This window comes from Podospora bellae-mahoneyi, chromosome 6, assembly GCF_035222275.1.
Source record: "Podospora bellae-mahoneyi strain CBS 112042 chromosome 6, whole genome shotgun sequence".
NCBI classification, from domain to species: domain Eukaryota; kingdom Fungi; phylum Ascomycota; class Sordariomycetes; order Sordariales; family Podosporaceae; genus Podospora; species Podospora bellae-mahoneyi.
Window position 1 is genome coordinate 3048536 of NC_085885.1, and position 12619 is coordinate 3061154.

Genomic DNA, 12619 nt, shown 5'->3' on the forward strand with positions numbered 1-12619 from the left:
GCATTTTCGGTGATAAAGGGAAGGGTTGGCATGGCAACGGCTTAGGACCCACTTACCCCTGAATCTTCCCCCTGCGATTATTCAGAATACGCAACACTTTAATGTAGAATTTAATAAATCAAAACGCGGGGGACTATGTGCGTTGTTAAAGATGGTTTTTTTTTCGGGAGGGGGAGTGGGTGTTGGATATCCGTATCTAGCTTTTGAGCTGTATTAATAAATCAACTCTTAATAGAAAAAAGAAAGGTAAAATATGGAGTTCAACTCGAACATATACACCTCCTAAATCCAAAAAAAATCAGCAACAGACTTCCCCTCGAGCTTACATAACATCCTTGCAATTAGGCTGTCGATAAAAAATTGCGAAAGATGAACATGACCACGCCTCGAACTGAGGACCTCATTAGTTGCGGGCACTAGTAAGAACCAACAAGATCTATACATGGATATGAGGGATACGCTGAGTGCGAACAACCTACGCGCTGCCATTTACACCACATGGGAGAACTCATGTTCTTGCTTGAGTTTCACCTGCGGTTTGGCAGGCTATAAACCTCCTCCTGAGCCTCAGCCTGTCTTAGGTTCTTCGACTCCTTTCCAACTCGTGAAAAAGGTCAACAAAACTACCAATTGCGCCCCGCTTTCCCCATGGTTCGTTCGATGTGGTCTTCGACATAGCGAATCCTTCCCCGCGACTGCACTCTCCGCAGTCAACCCACGAATCTCAGGGTGGGTTTCAGATCCACCAAGATGGAACGTATCCAATTCCATTCCGTTATCCAATGACCCACCACTTACTCGATCCTACTCCAACAGATCTTCACCAACCCAAAGCAACTCCTCCTGAAAAACCGGATCGATGACTTCCTCCTCGTCACTTGACCCCGAACCCTCCTTAACCTCAACTTCGACCACCGCCTTCTCCAAAAGCCCAACCTTCAACGCAATCCGATTCTTAACAACCCCCCACTTCGACATGCGTTTCAAAGGCTGATCAAATCCAGGTATAGACTCGACATTATCCGCCACGAAATCCTCATCTTCCTCTTCCTCCACCTCGTCATCCTCCTCCTCATGCTCATCCTCCTCCCCATCCTCCGCACCCTTCTTCTTCTCATCCTCCACACTATCCCTCACCCAATCAGCCCAATAGCCCGCATGGTGCCCCTTCATCCTCTGAACATCAACCTCCTCCCACGTAGCTCCGTTTCTGAGCAAATACCTCACAATCTCCCGATGACCTACAAAAACAGCAGCATACAACGGACTGAAAAACCACCCACCCCTCAAGTTCACATTCGCCCCTCTGCTCACCAGCATTTCCACCGTCTCTAGCTCCCCCGTCTGACAGGCCGCCTGCAAAGCAGTGTGGTATTTCCCACCCGTGGCATCAATCTCAGCACCACGGTTAAGCAGCATGGCAATAACCCACTTCGAAGCCCTAGACGCACAAGCAGCCTGGAGCGGCGTCCCGTATCTGCTCCCCCTGGCGTTGGGATCCGCACCTCTCCCCAGAAGTAGATCCACCGCCTCGACCTTGCCATGAAGAATAGCCGCGTGGAGAGCCGTGCCTAAGTGCCCTGCCTTGGTGCAGACGTCTGCCCCCTTCCTGAGGAGGAGACGCCAACTCTCCGGCTCCCCTTGCGACACGGACGCTATCAGCGGTGTGCCCCACCGTCCAGAAGCGCGACCCGGGTTCACCTCGGCCCCAGCCTTGACCAGCTTCCTGACAGCGTACCACGAATTCCGAAGCGCCGCGGCCTGGAGCGCGGTGCCACGGACCGTCGAAACGGGTTCGTTCAGATCAACCCCCAGCTTCATCACCTTGTCAAAGATCTTTTGCCCCTTATCGATGCTCTCGATGGCGGCGAATAGCGCGTTTGGGTACAGTTCGTTACCCAGCTTTGCGTCGGCACCCTTCTCCATCAGGTAGTCAAATGTGCCCTCCTGATAGGTGACAGCCGCGGCGTTGAGAGCGGTGCCATAATGACCAGCTACTTTGTTGACTTCGGCTCCAGCCTCGACAAAGTACTGCTCATCTTCGCGCTCCATCCAGACGCAGTGCTGCAGTCCATTGCCGAAGCGTCCATAGGCAAGGTTGACATCAAAGTCGTGGTAGTTGATCATCTGATGGAGCAGCGTCGAGCAAGATCCCCAGGTATCATCCTTACCGGGATATCCAATTGCCGCGCCGCCAGCACACCCAAACATACCCCCAAGGAGATCATTCCGAGCGCCATGCCTATACAGGATCCTGATGATGACGTAGGCGCCCCGGCTGTATGCTGCTTGCAAAGCAGTGCCGTATTGCCCACCTTGTATGTTTGGATCGGCGCCCTTGTCAAGCAAGGTTTCCAACTTCTTGTCGTCGTAGTGATATGCGGCGACCTGAAGAGCAGTGCCCCATACTCCGCCCACAGCATTGACATCGGCACCTTGTTCAATAAGGTACAGAGCCACTTTATCATCAGACTGGAAGCCCACGGCGCAGGGAAGCGGGTAACCCCAACCGCCGGCTCTTTCATTGACATTTGCACCATGCTCAACCAGAAGTTCGATAAGCTCCACGTCCACTCCGTCATGGCGGAGCGCAGCCAGCAACGGACTGGTGTACCAGGAACCCTTGATGACTTCGGTGGTTGCCCCAGCCGCGAGGAGGCTTCGCACCACTTCAAGATGACCTTGGGAGCACGCGGCCATCAGAGCCGTGGTGAAAATGCCACCCTTTTCGTTGGCGTCGCTCCCTAGCTTGAGGAGTAGGTCAACGGTGGTGGAGTGACCACGAAGTGATGCTACCTGGAGTGCCGATTTGAAAGGAGGCTTTGGCGCGTCTTGTCCCAAATCCACCGAAAGATGAGCCCCAGCCCCGACGAGCCTCGTAATTAGGTCATCCTTCCCATGCCAAGCAGCAGACTGCAGGGCTGTGATGGGCCCCTTATCAAGCCCATCGTCAATACTCCCGGTGAGATCTGAATAATCGCTAGCAAGATTGACATCCGCTCCAGCCTCAAGCAAGAAGTTGAAGATGGCATCACTCTCCAGCTCGACCGCCGCCTGAAGAGCGGTGATGAGCAAGCCAGCTTTGAGATTCACATTAGCCCCGCGTTCCACCAGAATCTTGACCAGATCAAATCTGTCACGCTTCACGGCGAAAAGGAGTGGAAACCCGTGGCTTCCACTTTCCTCATCGGTCACGACGCTTGGATCCGCTCCCGCATCCAATAGAGCCGTGACGATATCTTCACAGATGGACTTGGCATTGAGAGCAGCAGAGAGGGGAGCACCGTATCGACCGTTGTTGGTTTCGCTTGGACTCGCCCCCAGTTGAAGCAACTGCTTGACCACGTGCATTTTACCATTCGAGGCAGCAGCTTCCAGCGGTGTGCACGAGATGGGCTTGTTAAGAACCGTACCGAGCAGAGCCAGATCCACCCCTTGTTCCGCGAGAAAGGCCACCGTATCTGAATGTCCGAAATATGCTGCAGTCACAAGAGCATTCCCCGCATCTGTTGTGGCCCCCTTTTCTAGACCGAGATCGTAGAGAGCCTCGATCACGGCGTTGTGGCCGTTGGCCGCAGCACGGACAACCGCCGTGGCTTCATTGTCACCAGTGTTGATGTCGATACCCGCTTTGGCAAGCAATTTGACGCAGTCGACATGACCACCATACGCTGCCAGCTCGAGGGGGCTGCCGTACTCTGGATGGGTTACGCTGAGGTCCGCCCCAGCACTGATGAGTCGCTGCAAAACCCCCAGATGCCCCCTGAAGCTGGCTACGTGTATGGCACTGCCATATTTGCAGGTCGACCATTCATTGACATCTGCCCCAAGACCCAGCAACAGGTTGATAGTACTGATATTTCCTGCGCAGCACGCTTGGTACAGAGCACCGCAGTCCTCGACTGGGTAGCCTAACTCGACTAAGTTCTCGATGCACTCATCCATACCGTTGGAGGCAGCCATGGCGAGGGGTCCAGTGTTCCTGCGAGCAGGGCTGCTGACCTTTACACCATTAAGATGCTCCAGTATCAGCTGAACAATCTGGACGTTCTTGCCAGCAATGGCTGATGTGAGAGGCGAGGAATACAAGCCTCCCTGTCCACATGGGTTTGCACCAGCTTGTAACAAAACCTCAACAACCTTCCGATGGCCCTTCTCAGCAGCGGCAGCCAGTGGAGTTCCATACCGTTTACAAGGGATGGCGTGCTTGGCTCCTTTATCGAGAAGTAAGCGGACGACGTCGGCGTGCCCTGCAAGGGCTGCTGCTTGAAGTGGGCTCCGGTCCTTTCGTCGTCTAGCATCTAGGTCGATGTTTTGTTGCAGAAGAACCTCGACAACAGCGGCATGACCCATAGCTGCTGCATCGTAAAGTGCTTCGCCAAGGTCAAGCTCAGCCATCTTTTCCGCTGGGTGCGGTACCGGGCCGTTCGCTTGTAGCTCGTCTCTCGAGGCCGTTGCAAACTTCAGAATGACCTTGACAACGCCAGCGTGTCCACGAGAAACCGCAGCTTTGAATGGCCCAAGCAATTGTTCAGCTTCAACCCCAGCCTCCAGAAGTTGCTGTGCCGCGCCAGCCAGACCATACCAAGCCGCATAGGCCAACGGTGTCCTTGATGACACGCCAGAGAGCGCTTTGTCAGATTTTGCACGGCGCTGGTACTGTTCCCAGGTCACAAAATTCCTGCGCGAGCCATTTGTCAAGTGGAAGAATCGCATCGTCAGATCCAAGACATCTTCGTCCGGTTCGTCGTCTTGCTCGCTGTACTTGGCATGCAAACCCCAGGCGCTGGCAGCATAAGGCAAAAACTTGTACTCCTGAAGCTGGTCGGAGTCAGGCGATAATGGCTTTGCGAAATCGTCGTAGCAAAGATATGTCAGACACACAGATGCCAAAGTCGACTCGGTCTCGTACTTGGCAACACAGAATAGAGGTTTTGTCTTGCATATGTCTTCTGATACCAGAAACTCCTTCACCGAGAAATGTGCCAAGGACACAAACCTGTCTGGTGATACAGTGACCAAGCCACCCAACAACTCAAGCATGTCCTCGGGGTCGGTGTCCACGGCATTAAAATCCATAGATTCCTCTCCATTGTCTGGCTCAATCGAGATCGCTTCGGCCAGCTCCTCAAGTGAGAGGTTTCTGATGCCGCGTACCAACCAAGCAAGTATTTTCTGGACAATCTCCACATCCTCCGGGTGTTCGTCTTCTATACGCTGAAGAATCCGGATGTATGTTTCCTGCAGCGTGCGCGGGAGGTTGGTCAGAGCAGAGCGGATAGCTTTGTCGTTTCGCAACTTGCATAAGGCATCGATCTGGCACCGCACCCACTGAAACATGCCTTTTGATCCGGTCACCAGGCTTTCCACAATAACGCTTTGCAACTCTGGATCCCTCAGTTTCAATTTCCTTTGCTTGATCCTTGATGCAACTTCTCCCTCCACAAAGTTTTGAATGTCGTCTGCGACATCAGACTGCTCGATGGACGTGGCTGGCAGGCCTTGGAATGCCCGCGCAATTGGGAGCTCGTTCCGACTTGTTACTAGAATCTTCAGCCTGGGGCACTGCTCATGGAGGCTCCGTAATGCGTCGGTGAGAGTCTCCCATGACGAAGGACTGGTCTCGTCCAAGGCATCGATGACAATGATGACTGTCTCGAAGTGGTCACTCATAAAAGTGTTAAATTCTGCAAGAAGCTCGTCAAACTCGGCCGTAAATGTAGGTGCCAGTCTAAGCTGCTCAAGAAAGAAGTCTTGGAGGTTTTCGAAGACTCCGCTGTTCTGTTTTGCCAACATGGCCAGGATTGTGCTGAGAATCTTGGCTGGATCCTGTTTCTGCGAGTCTTTGTAATCGCAGTAGAAGTAAGCGAGCCCAGTGTTTTGATCTTGCACCTTTTCTTGCAGGTAGTTGATGATGCTCGATGATAGGATGGTTTTGCCCGCTCCGGCTAGAGTCCCACATTAGCCCAGGTTCAAAGAGAAAGGAATGGTGGACTGGACGTACGAATGGCGTGCAGCCACAGAAAGCTGTTGTCCTCTCTGAGCCACCGTTGAAACTGATGGCCGTGCAAAAACCAGGTACCAGAGCTTGCATGACGAAGACTTGTTGCCGCCTTGTGATTTGTAGCGACATTGGCCGGGGCCAGCCACTCATGCACTTTGGCTGTGCTCTCTGCGTCGACATAGTTTGCAATCAACCTCTGACTTCGTTCAGCCTTTGCCCAACGTTCGCCGGCCAAAGTGCGTTCCTTGCTAGCCAGCTCTTTCTCGGCCAGCCCAGCCTCGGACTCGACGGCCTCCACATTTTTGGATATGCGGTCTTTGATACCGTCAAAATCGACACTGAAGGGCTTCCAGAGAACCCTCAATGCAGTGGCTAAGCCAACCGCTTGCGTTAACCTCTTGATGCCCTGGCATTTTTCCTTGCCCACGCGGAAGATTTGTTTGGCTCGCACACAGAACTCGAAGATCGCGATATAAATGTCGACCATAGGCACCTTAATATTCTCGTTATCTGGGTACAATGTCGGGTAGCGTTCGAGGCGGCTGAGAATGGTCCCAATATTTTCCAACATCAGGGCCAACTTCTCAAAATACTCGCCAAACTCGCGGGCCAGGTCTAGGACGATGCGGAGACTGCCCCATAATGGGCAAAGAATGTCGCTGCCATTGGCAAGGATGCTGAGACCATTGCCGTAGGTTTCGAGGCCATTGATGAAGGGGATCAGGGCTTCGCCAACTCGGCGTGACTTTGACTGCTGCTTGTGGGTAGCACCAATGGCCTTGAGCTCTTCTATCAATGTCTTGGCGGCAACCGAGGTGTCGAATAATCGGCGCTCATCAGTGGTCAAGTCTGCGGTAAAATGATTGATGCAGTCTGCGTCGAGCGATCTGAGGGAAATGATGTTGACGGTCATGATGTTGCCAGTTGCTGCTGTCCCGTACTTGTTGAAAACATTAGGGGAGAGGTGGAAGGAGCCCAACGAGAGATGCTATCGATAAGGGGCTCCTCCCTCCCTGTAATCCGACTGATCCAATGAAATTTCAGACATGTTAGCTAGCTTTAGGCATCTGCGCCTCAAAATGAGGCACTTGCTCCTTCTCAGCCCCACCAGCATTTGCCTGTTTAGTGAGTTTGCATATGGATCTAACCGCCTCCAGGTTTGAAGTCACGAAACACATGCTCACACGAGGCGCGCAAGATGGACGAACCAAAAATGTAATAAATTGTTTCTGTGCCCCTAGTTTGACAACGAATTGAGCTCTCCTCCTGCTTTGTAAAGCAGGTAGAAACAGCTGAGATTGCCGATCCACCAAGTGATACCACGGATCTGACTCCACTGTGGGTGGTCTATGAGGATGTACACAGCGCCGTACGCCACGCGTGCAATTGTGTAGGTCAACCCGGCACGGTTGATCAGGGTTCTGTCAACACCAGCGGCAGTAGCTAAGCACACGGCGCCAGCAAAGAAAGCATAGTTCTCGACGGCATTTGCGTGGGCCGACTCGTTGCGTTTGAGCATATCGAGTTGTTTCTGTGTGATCTTGCCCGAGGCAACGGCAGCGTCCCCGTACTTGGCAAGATCATAGCGGGGCGACACATTGTGATCGATGCCGTACCACTGTTTGAGCGTGCGTGAAGACAGAAGGCCGTACGCAAAGAAGAAGTGCAAGCCCAGGAAAAAGGGCGCGTAATTCGGTATGATGACAGTAAGCGGGGCAGCCCGAAGGCCGAGGGCAACACTGAGAGATACCATGGCGACTGGAGAAACTTTGAAGCATTTGTTGTCTGCGCAGTGATGCTGAGCTCTAGAATGGGACCACAGCGGCTTTATACAGGTCACGCTTTCAGCTGTGCCGCCCGCACAGTGTTCTGCGTGCCGGACTCTTTTCTTTCAGCACAGTGCTGCACTGCTGGCTGGCGGAATTACGGCGGAAACACAAACAAAGGATTCTGGTTGACTGTTGACCTGTTAGCGAGAATTGAACGAAAAACACAACAGCAGATACCGTTTTTCGAGGACCGGAACAACCAGGACAGTTTCCCTCGGCAATGTGAGGCTTTCTGTTAGCTCGGACTGTAAGTCTTCAAAATTGGCTATGGCTGGTCAGGTGCAGGAGCTATTCTGAAAAAACACAAGTCCTGGCTAGAAACAGGATTTCCTGTGGTTTTTTTTAGGATTTCTACTTGAATTAAACCATGTTCAATGGGGTGGGAGAAAGCACCCCGCACCCCGCACCCCGCACCGTTGGACCTCCGCCGTCGAGTTGCGGATAACGGCTGCCAAGATCCGGTCCGCATCCGGTAGACCCACATCTCCGCCGCTGGCGTCAACGGCCGCCACCGTTGACAAGGACTCGGTCAAAAAGGACCGACAAACAGAGGCAAAAGAAGATTGCCAAGCGAAATCAGGTTTCCACTCACATGCTCGGAGCCTTCTCCGATCGAGTCTCCATCTGTGCGATCACACCGGCGTCATATACACAGACGCACACGGCAGATTTGCATCATCCCCGCTTAATTAGTCAACCTTGACCATCCCGTGTCTTATGCCTATATCACCCTGAGATCTCACCATGGTCTGCAGCCCATCAGCATCGTCGTTTCTCAACGTTCCGTCTTTGACATCTGAACCACATATAGCCAACCAAACACCTCGCAGCCACCACAATGCGCAACCCCCCCGAAAGCATCAACCACCTCCTCGACACCCTCACCAACAACCCCTCCTCCCCCTCCCTCCGCATCCACTTCCCCACCGAAACTGTCTCCTCCCCAGGCCAGCACCTCTCCACCACCGCCTCCGCAACCCCCCCTTCCTTCTCCGTCTCGGCCTCGGCCCTCCACAACCTCAAATTCCCCAACAACGACCTCTCCCCCGTCTCCTCCCACACCTCCGACCCTGACGACGACGCAAACAAACCCTCCACCTCCGCCAAAAATGAAAACCAACCTGACATAAACCCCCTCACCATCCCCCGCTTCCTAATCACCACCCTCGACCTCGACCCCCCCTTCCCTTCTTTTCCAGTCCTGGGCCCAGTCCTCCACGGCATGCAGGCCGACCTGGCATTGTCGACCTCTTTCACGGGCGAGGATGACATTGACACAGACAAGCAGTTTATCCCTCTGGAGCGGGACACTAGGTTCAACCTAGGTGAGGATGACATAGGGGAAGTGGCGCGGTACATGGGCCCTTCCCCGCCGGGGTGGAGCGAGCCGCATCGCTATGTTTGTCTGATGTGGCAGCAGCCCGAGGGGGTGACTGGAGACAAAATCAGGGAGGAGATGGGGTGGGGGGGCGCGAGGGATGGGAAGATTGGGGCGTGGGAGAGGGTGAGGTTTGATCAGGGGGGTTTCGAGGAGAGGTTTGGGTTGGGGGAGGTGGTGGCGGGGAATTATTTTGTTTGTTGATCTGGTTGGATAACTTCCAAGGTAGATTGGAATCGGTTTTTCTGGGTCTTTCTTAGGATGGGCTATTGGATTGGGTTGGCGTTGGAAAATGATAGTTTGTTCGCGTTCATAATCTGCTTGAGCAGTTACTGCCACTCATTCCTCCACAGGCACCTGCACCAGACTCTGCCCGTTTTCCGTTCAAGTCGTGATCTTCCCGACCATAGCCACCACTGTCAAACAACCGTCTTCCCTCACCTTCAAAGTCTCCCAAGACATCTCAGTGTCCCTACTTACTCCCCCCATGCAGCCTCCCTACACTCTCCACCGTCACCGCATCCTTATGCCACCTCTTCGCCAAAACCCCCTCCCTAAACACCCATGCCCCCCCAATCGTTGCCCCCGGCCCCACAGTCACCAACCCAGCCACCACCAACCCCATAACATTCCCCCACCCCTCCTTCAACATGCCCGCCTGTCTCAGATCCCAAAACAAATACCCCAACCAGACAATGTGGCTCCCAAAACCGAAAAGGTAATCCCACTTTAGGAAATTGACCGCAAACGAGGTCAAATCCCCGTAATGTCTCGGGATCCCTCCCGGGAAAAACAACCCCCAGTGTGCCGGGTCAACCCCGCCGTTTCTCCCCCATACATGTGCCGCTGCTGCTATGATACTCCCCAAGCCGATGTAAATTCGAAGAACGGGGAGGTCTTTGGTGAAGTTGCTGATCTTGTCTTGGTTGACGGTGTCGCTGAATAGTCTGGAGAGGGTGAGCATTGCCAGTGCGGTCCAGATGGGGAAGGGTTGCCAGATGAACAGCCAGGATTGGCGTTGGGGGAGGTCAGGGGAGAAGAGGAACCCGATTAGGGGGGTGAGGTAGGCGAGGAGGATGGCAGGGAGAGTGGTGTACGACCAGCGGGTGTTGGTCAGGCGCTTGTCGCGGGCGGCGAAGGATTCGATGGGGGAGAGGATGTAGTGGAGGTAGAGGTAGAAGGGGCCGATGATGCCCACGCCCATGAGTTGGCAGAGGGTGAGGAAGAGGTTGGGCCTGTGAGGGGGGTCAGTGATTGAGAAAGGGTAAGGATCTGAGGAGGAGCAAGAACCGACAGTTGCAAGATAGTAAGCGCATTCGCCCGCCGTGTCGACTCCAGCAGCCAGATCGTAAAGAAGGGCAGCCCCTCAAGCAGAAAGGTGATCATATGCCGGCGGCCTTCCTCCGATGTGCCGTACATGCCCGGCACAAAGATCATATTCACCCACGCCATCGTCTCGTCAAGACTCCTCCAGCCATAAAACGACCGCAGCACCGGAACCAAAGTGTTGTCAACAGCGATAAAACCCCCATCACGCTGCTCTTTCGCCCACTGCTCCGGCATTCCCACATTCATAATCCAAAAAGCAAGACACGACATCAAAAACAACGGCAGAGCAAACAACGCCCTCTTGAACCTGCTCTCCCTCCTCCCATCCCCCATGGTCGGGTTGAACGGTGCGGTCACCATGAGTGATCGTGTCGGCAGCGGCAAGTAATCAATCTTCGTCGCTCCGATCATAACGTGATGAAAAAGCTCGGCAATCAGCTCTCCAAAGTTGGGGAGCAGCCAGTTAACAAAGAATCGAGAATAAGCCGTCTGCATGCAGTGGGCTTGTGTCAAGAAGCCCGACGCGTCCACAACCGCAGCTGCCCGTGTTTCCCGTTCCTGCTGGTACTCGGCGAGCATTTTTTGGATGTCATCCGGCGAGGGACGCAGCTGTCCCGTCCGGGCGCATTTGTCAGCCAGCTTCTTGATCCCATTGGCCAGCGCGGCTGCGCTTTCGATGGCAATGTTTCCACCAACTCCCAAGTTGGGGGTCGACTTGTGGATGCTGTCTCCTGCGCAGGTGATTCGCCCCCAGTGCCAGAGTTTGAATCTGCCTTGTTCGATCGAGACGAGGCGGTGGACGACGGTTTTTTTCCAGAGGTCCGCGAGGGTGAGACGGTTGGGGTCTGGGCGGAGGATGAGGTCGCCGTTGCGGGCGAGGAAGGATTGGACTTCTTGTTCGTTGAATTGTGGAATTTCGCCATGGTGGTATCTTCGGGAGAGACGCTCTCCTGCGAACCAGTACACCTTTCCCTCGTCGGCAACAATCGTCATTCCAACACGGCCGATATTGTACGATGTATCCAGATGCCCAGAGGTCAGCCCTTGCACCCCGTACGCAATGCCGAACAGCGTGTTATGGTCAGCGAACAAACCTGCCACCAAAGTCAGCTCCTCTCTCTCTGTCTGTCTTACATTTCTCCCGCTCAACTTACTCTCCCTCTCCCGTTCCACCACCCCCGCCAACTCCCACATCCTCCCCCTCACCAAACTATTAACCCCATCACACCCCACCAGAACATCCCCCTCAAACTCCTCTCCGTCATCACAAACAACCCTCACCCCCTTGTCCAAATCATGCCTCACCTCCACCACATTCCTCCCCGACAACAACCTGCTCTTGTCCCTGATGTTATCCACCAACCTCCGCAGCAAAACCTGCCGCTCCCCCCACGCAGCGCAGTACCCCGTCCTCGCCAGGATAAGCTCAGGACTCCTGTCCTCGCAAATCACGCTCCCGTCTGCTCGACGGGCAGTAAGCAGGTTGATTCGCTCGGCTTCTTTCTCGATGCGGTCCCAGGCCCCGAGCTGGTCGAGGATGCGCGCGCCCGAGCTGAAGATGCCGATCGAGGCGCCGACCTGGGGAGCGAGGTCGGGGCGGCGTTCGAGGAGGAGATAGGAGATGGAGGCTTGCTGAACCTGCTATCAGTGCTTCATATTGACTTGGAAAGTGCGGGGAGGGAAGAATACCTCAAGCGCATTTGCTAGAGTGAGGCCAGCAACTCCGCCTCCGCAGATGAGGATGCGGAATTCGCGGTCGTCCTTTGCCATGGTGATTTGTTTGAGCTGTGGTAAAAGAGGGAACACACAAGAATACGGTTCGGTGCAAGTTAGGTGACTAAGTATATGACGTGGAGCGAAGAGACATAAAGGCCGAGGCTGAGGTGAGACAAGAGGCTGGTTGGCTGGGAACATGCATGAGTTCGGGGACTAGAGACAGCCACATTTTGCGTAGGGTGAGAGATGGAATGCGAGATGTGACGAGCGGCAACAGATGGTATTGCTGAAAAGGCTTGAGGGAACACCATCTAGCATCGAACCTGTTTCTGTCGACGTTCTCCAGCAGGTTGAGGGTTCCGC

The 12619-nt window shown here is 54.2% G+C and overlaps 4 protein-coding genes across 4 annotated transcripts; 1 reads left to right on the forward strand and 3 right to left on the reverse strand.

The window, feature by feature from the left end:
• Positions 1 to 325: 325 nt before the first annotated feature.
• On the reverse strand, positions 326 to 6917 carry QC761_000150 (uncharacterized protein; the record flags this gene model as incomplete). The annotated part of the gene is made up of 2 exons (XM_062871747.1): positions 326 to 5948; positions 6005 to 6917. The coding sequence occupies 2 exons, from the start codon at positions 6915 to 6917 to the stop codon at positions 805 to 807; spliced, it is 6057 nt and encodes a 2018-aa protein (XP_062729912.1). The 3' UTR covers positions 326 to 804.
• Positions 6918 to 7241: 324 nt separating this feature from the next.
• QC761_000140 (uncharacterized protein) lies at positions 7242 to 7757 on the reverse strand (the record flags this gene model as incomplete). The annotated part of the gene is made up of 1 exon (XM_062871744.1): positions 7242 to 7757. The coding sequence occupies one exon, from the start codon at positions 7755 to 7757 to the stop codon at positions 7242 to 7244; it is 516 nt and encodes a 171-aa protein (XP_062729913.1).
• A 914-nt stretch (positions 7758 to 8671) lies between these two features.
• On the forward strand, positions 8672 to 9415 carry QC761_000130 (uncharacterized protein; the record flags this gene model as incomplete). The annotated part of the gene is made up of 1 exon (XM_062871743.1): positions 8672 to 9415. The coding sequence occupies one exon, from the start codon at positions 8672 to 8674 to the stop codon at positions 9413 to 9415; it is 744 nt and encodes a 247-aa protein (XP_062729914.1).
• A 268-nt stretch (positions 9416 to 9683) lies between these two features.
• QC761_000120 (uncharacterized protein) lies at positions 9684 to 12454 on the reverse strand (the record flags this gene model as incomplete). Its single annotated transcript, XM_062871740.1, has 4 exons — positions 9684 to 10446; positions 10506 to 11634; positions 11695 to 12172; positions 12230 to 12454. 4 exons carry the CDS (start codon positions 12452 to 12454, stop codon positions 9684 to 9686), a joined length of 2595 nt encoding a protein of 864 aa, XP_062729915.1.
• Between the last annotated feature and the right edge of the window lie 165 nt (positions 12455 to 12619).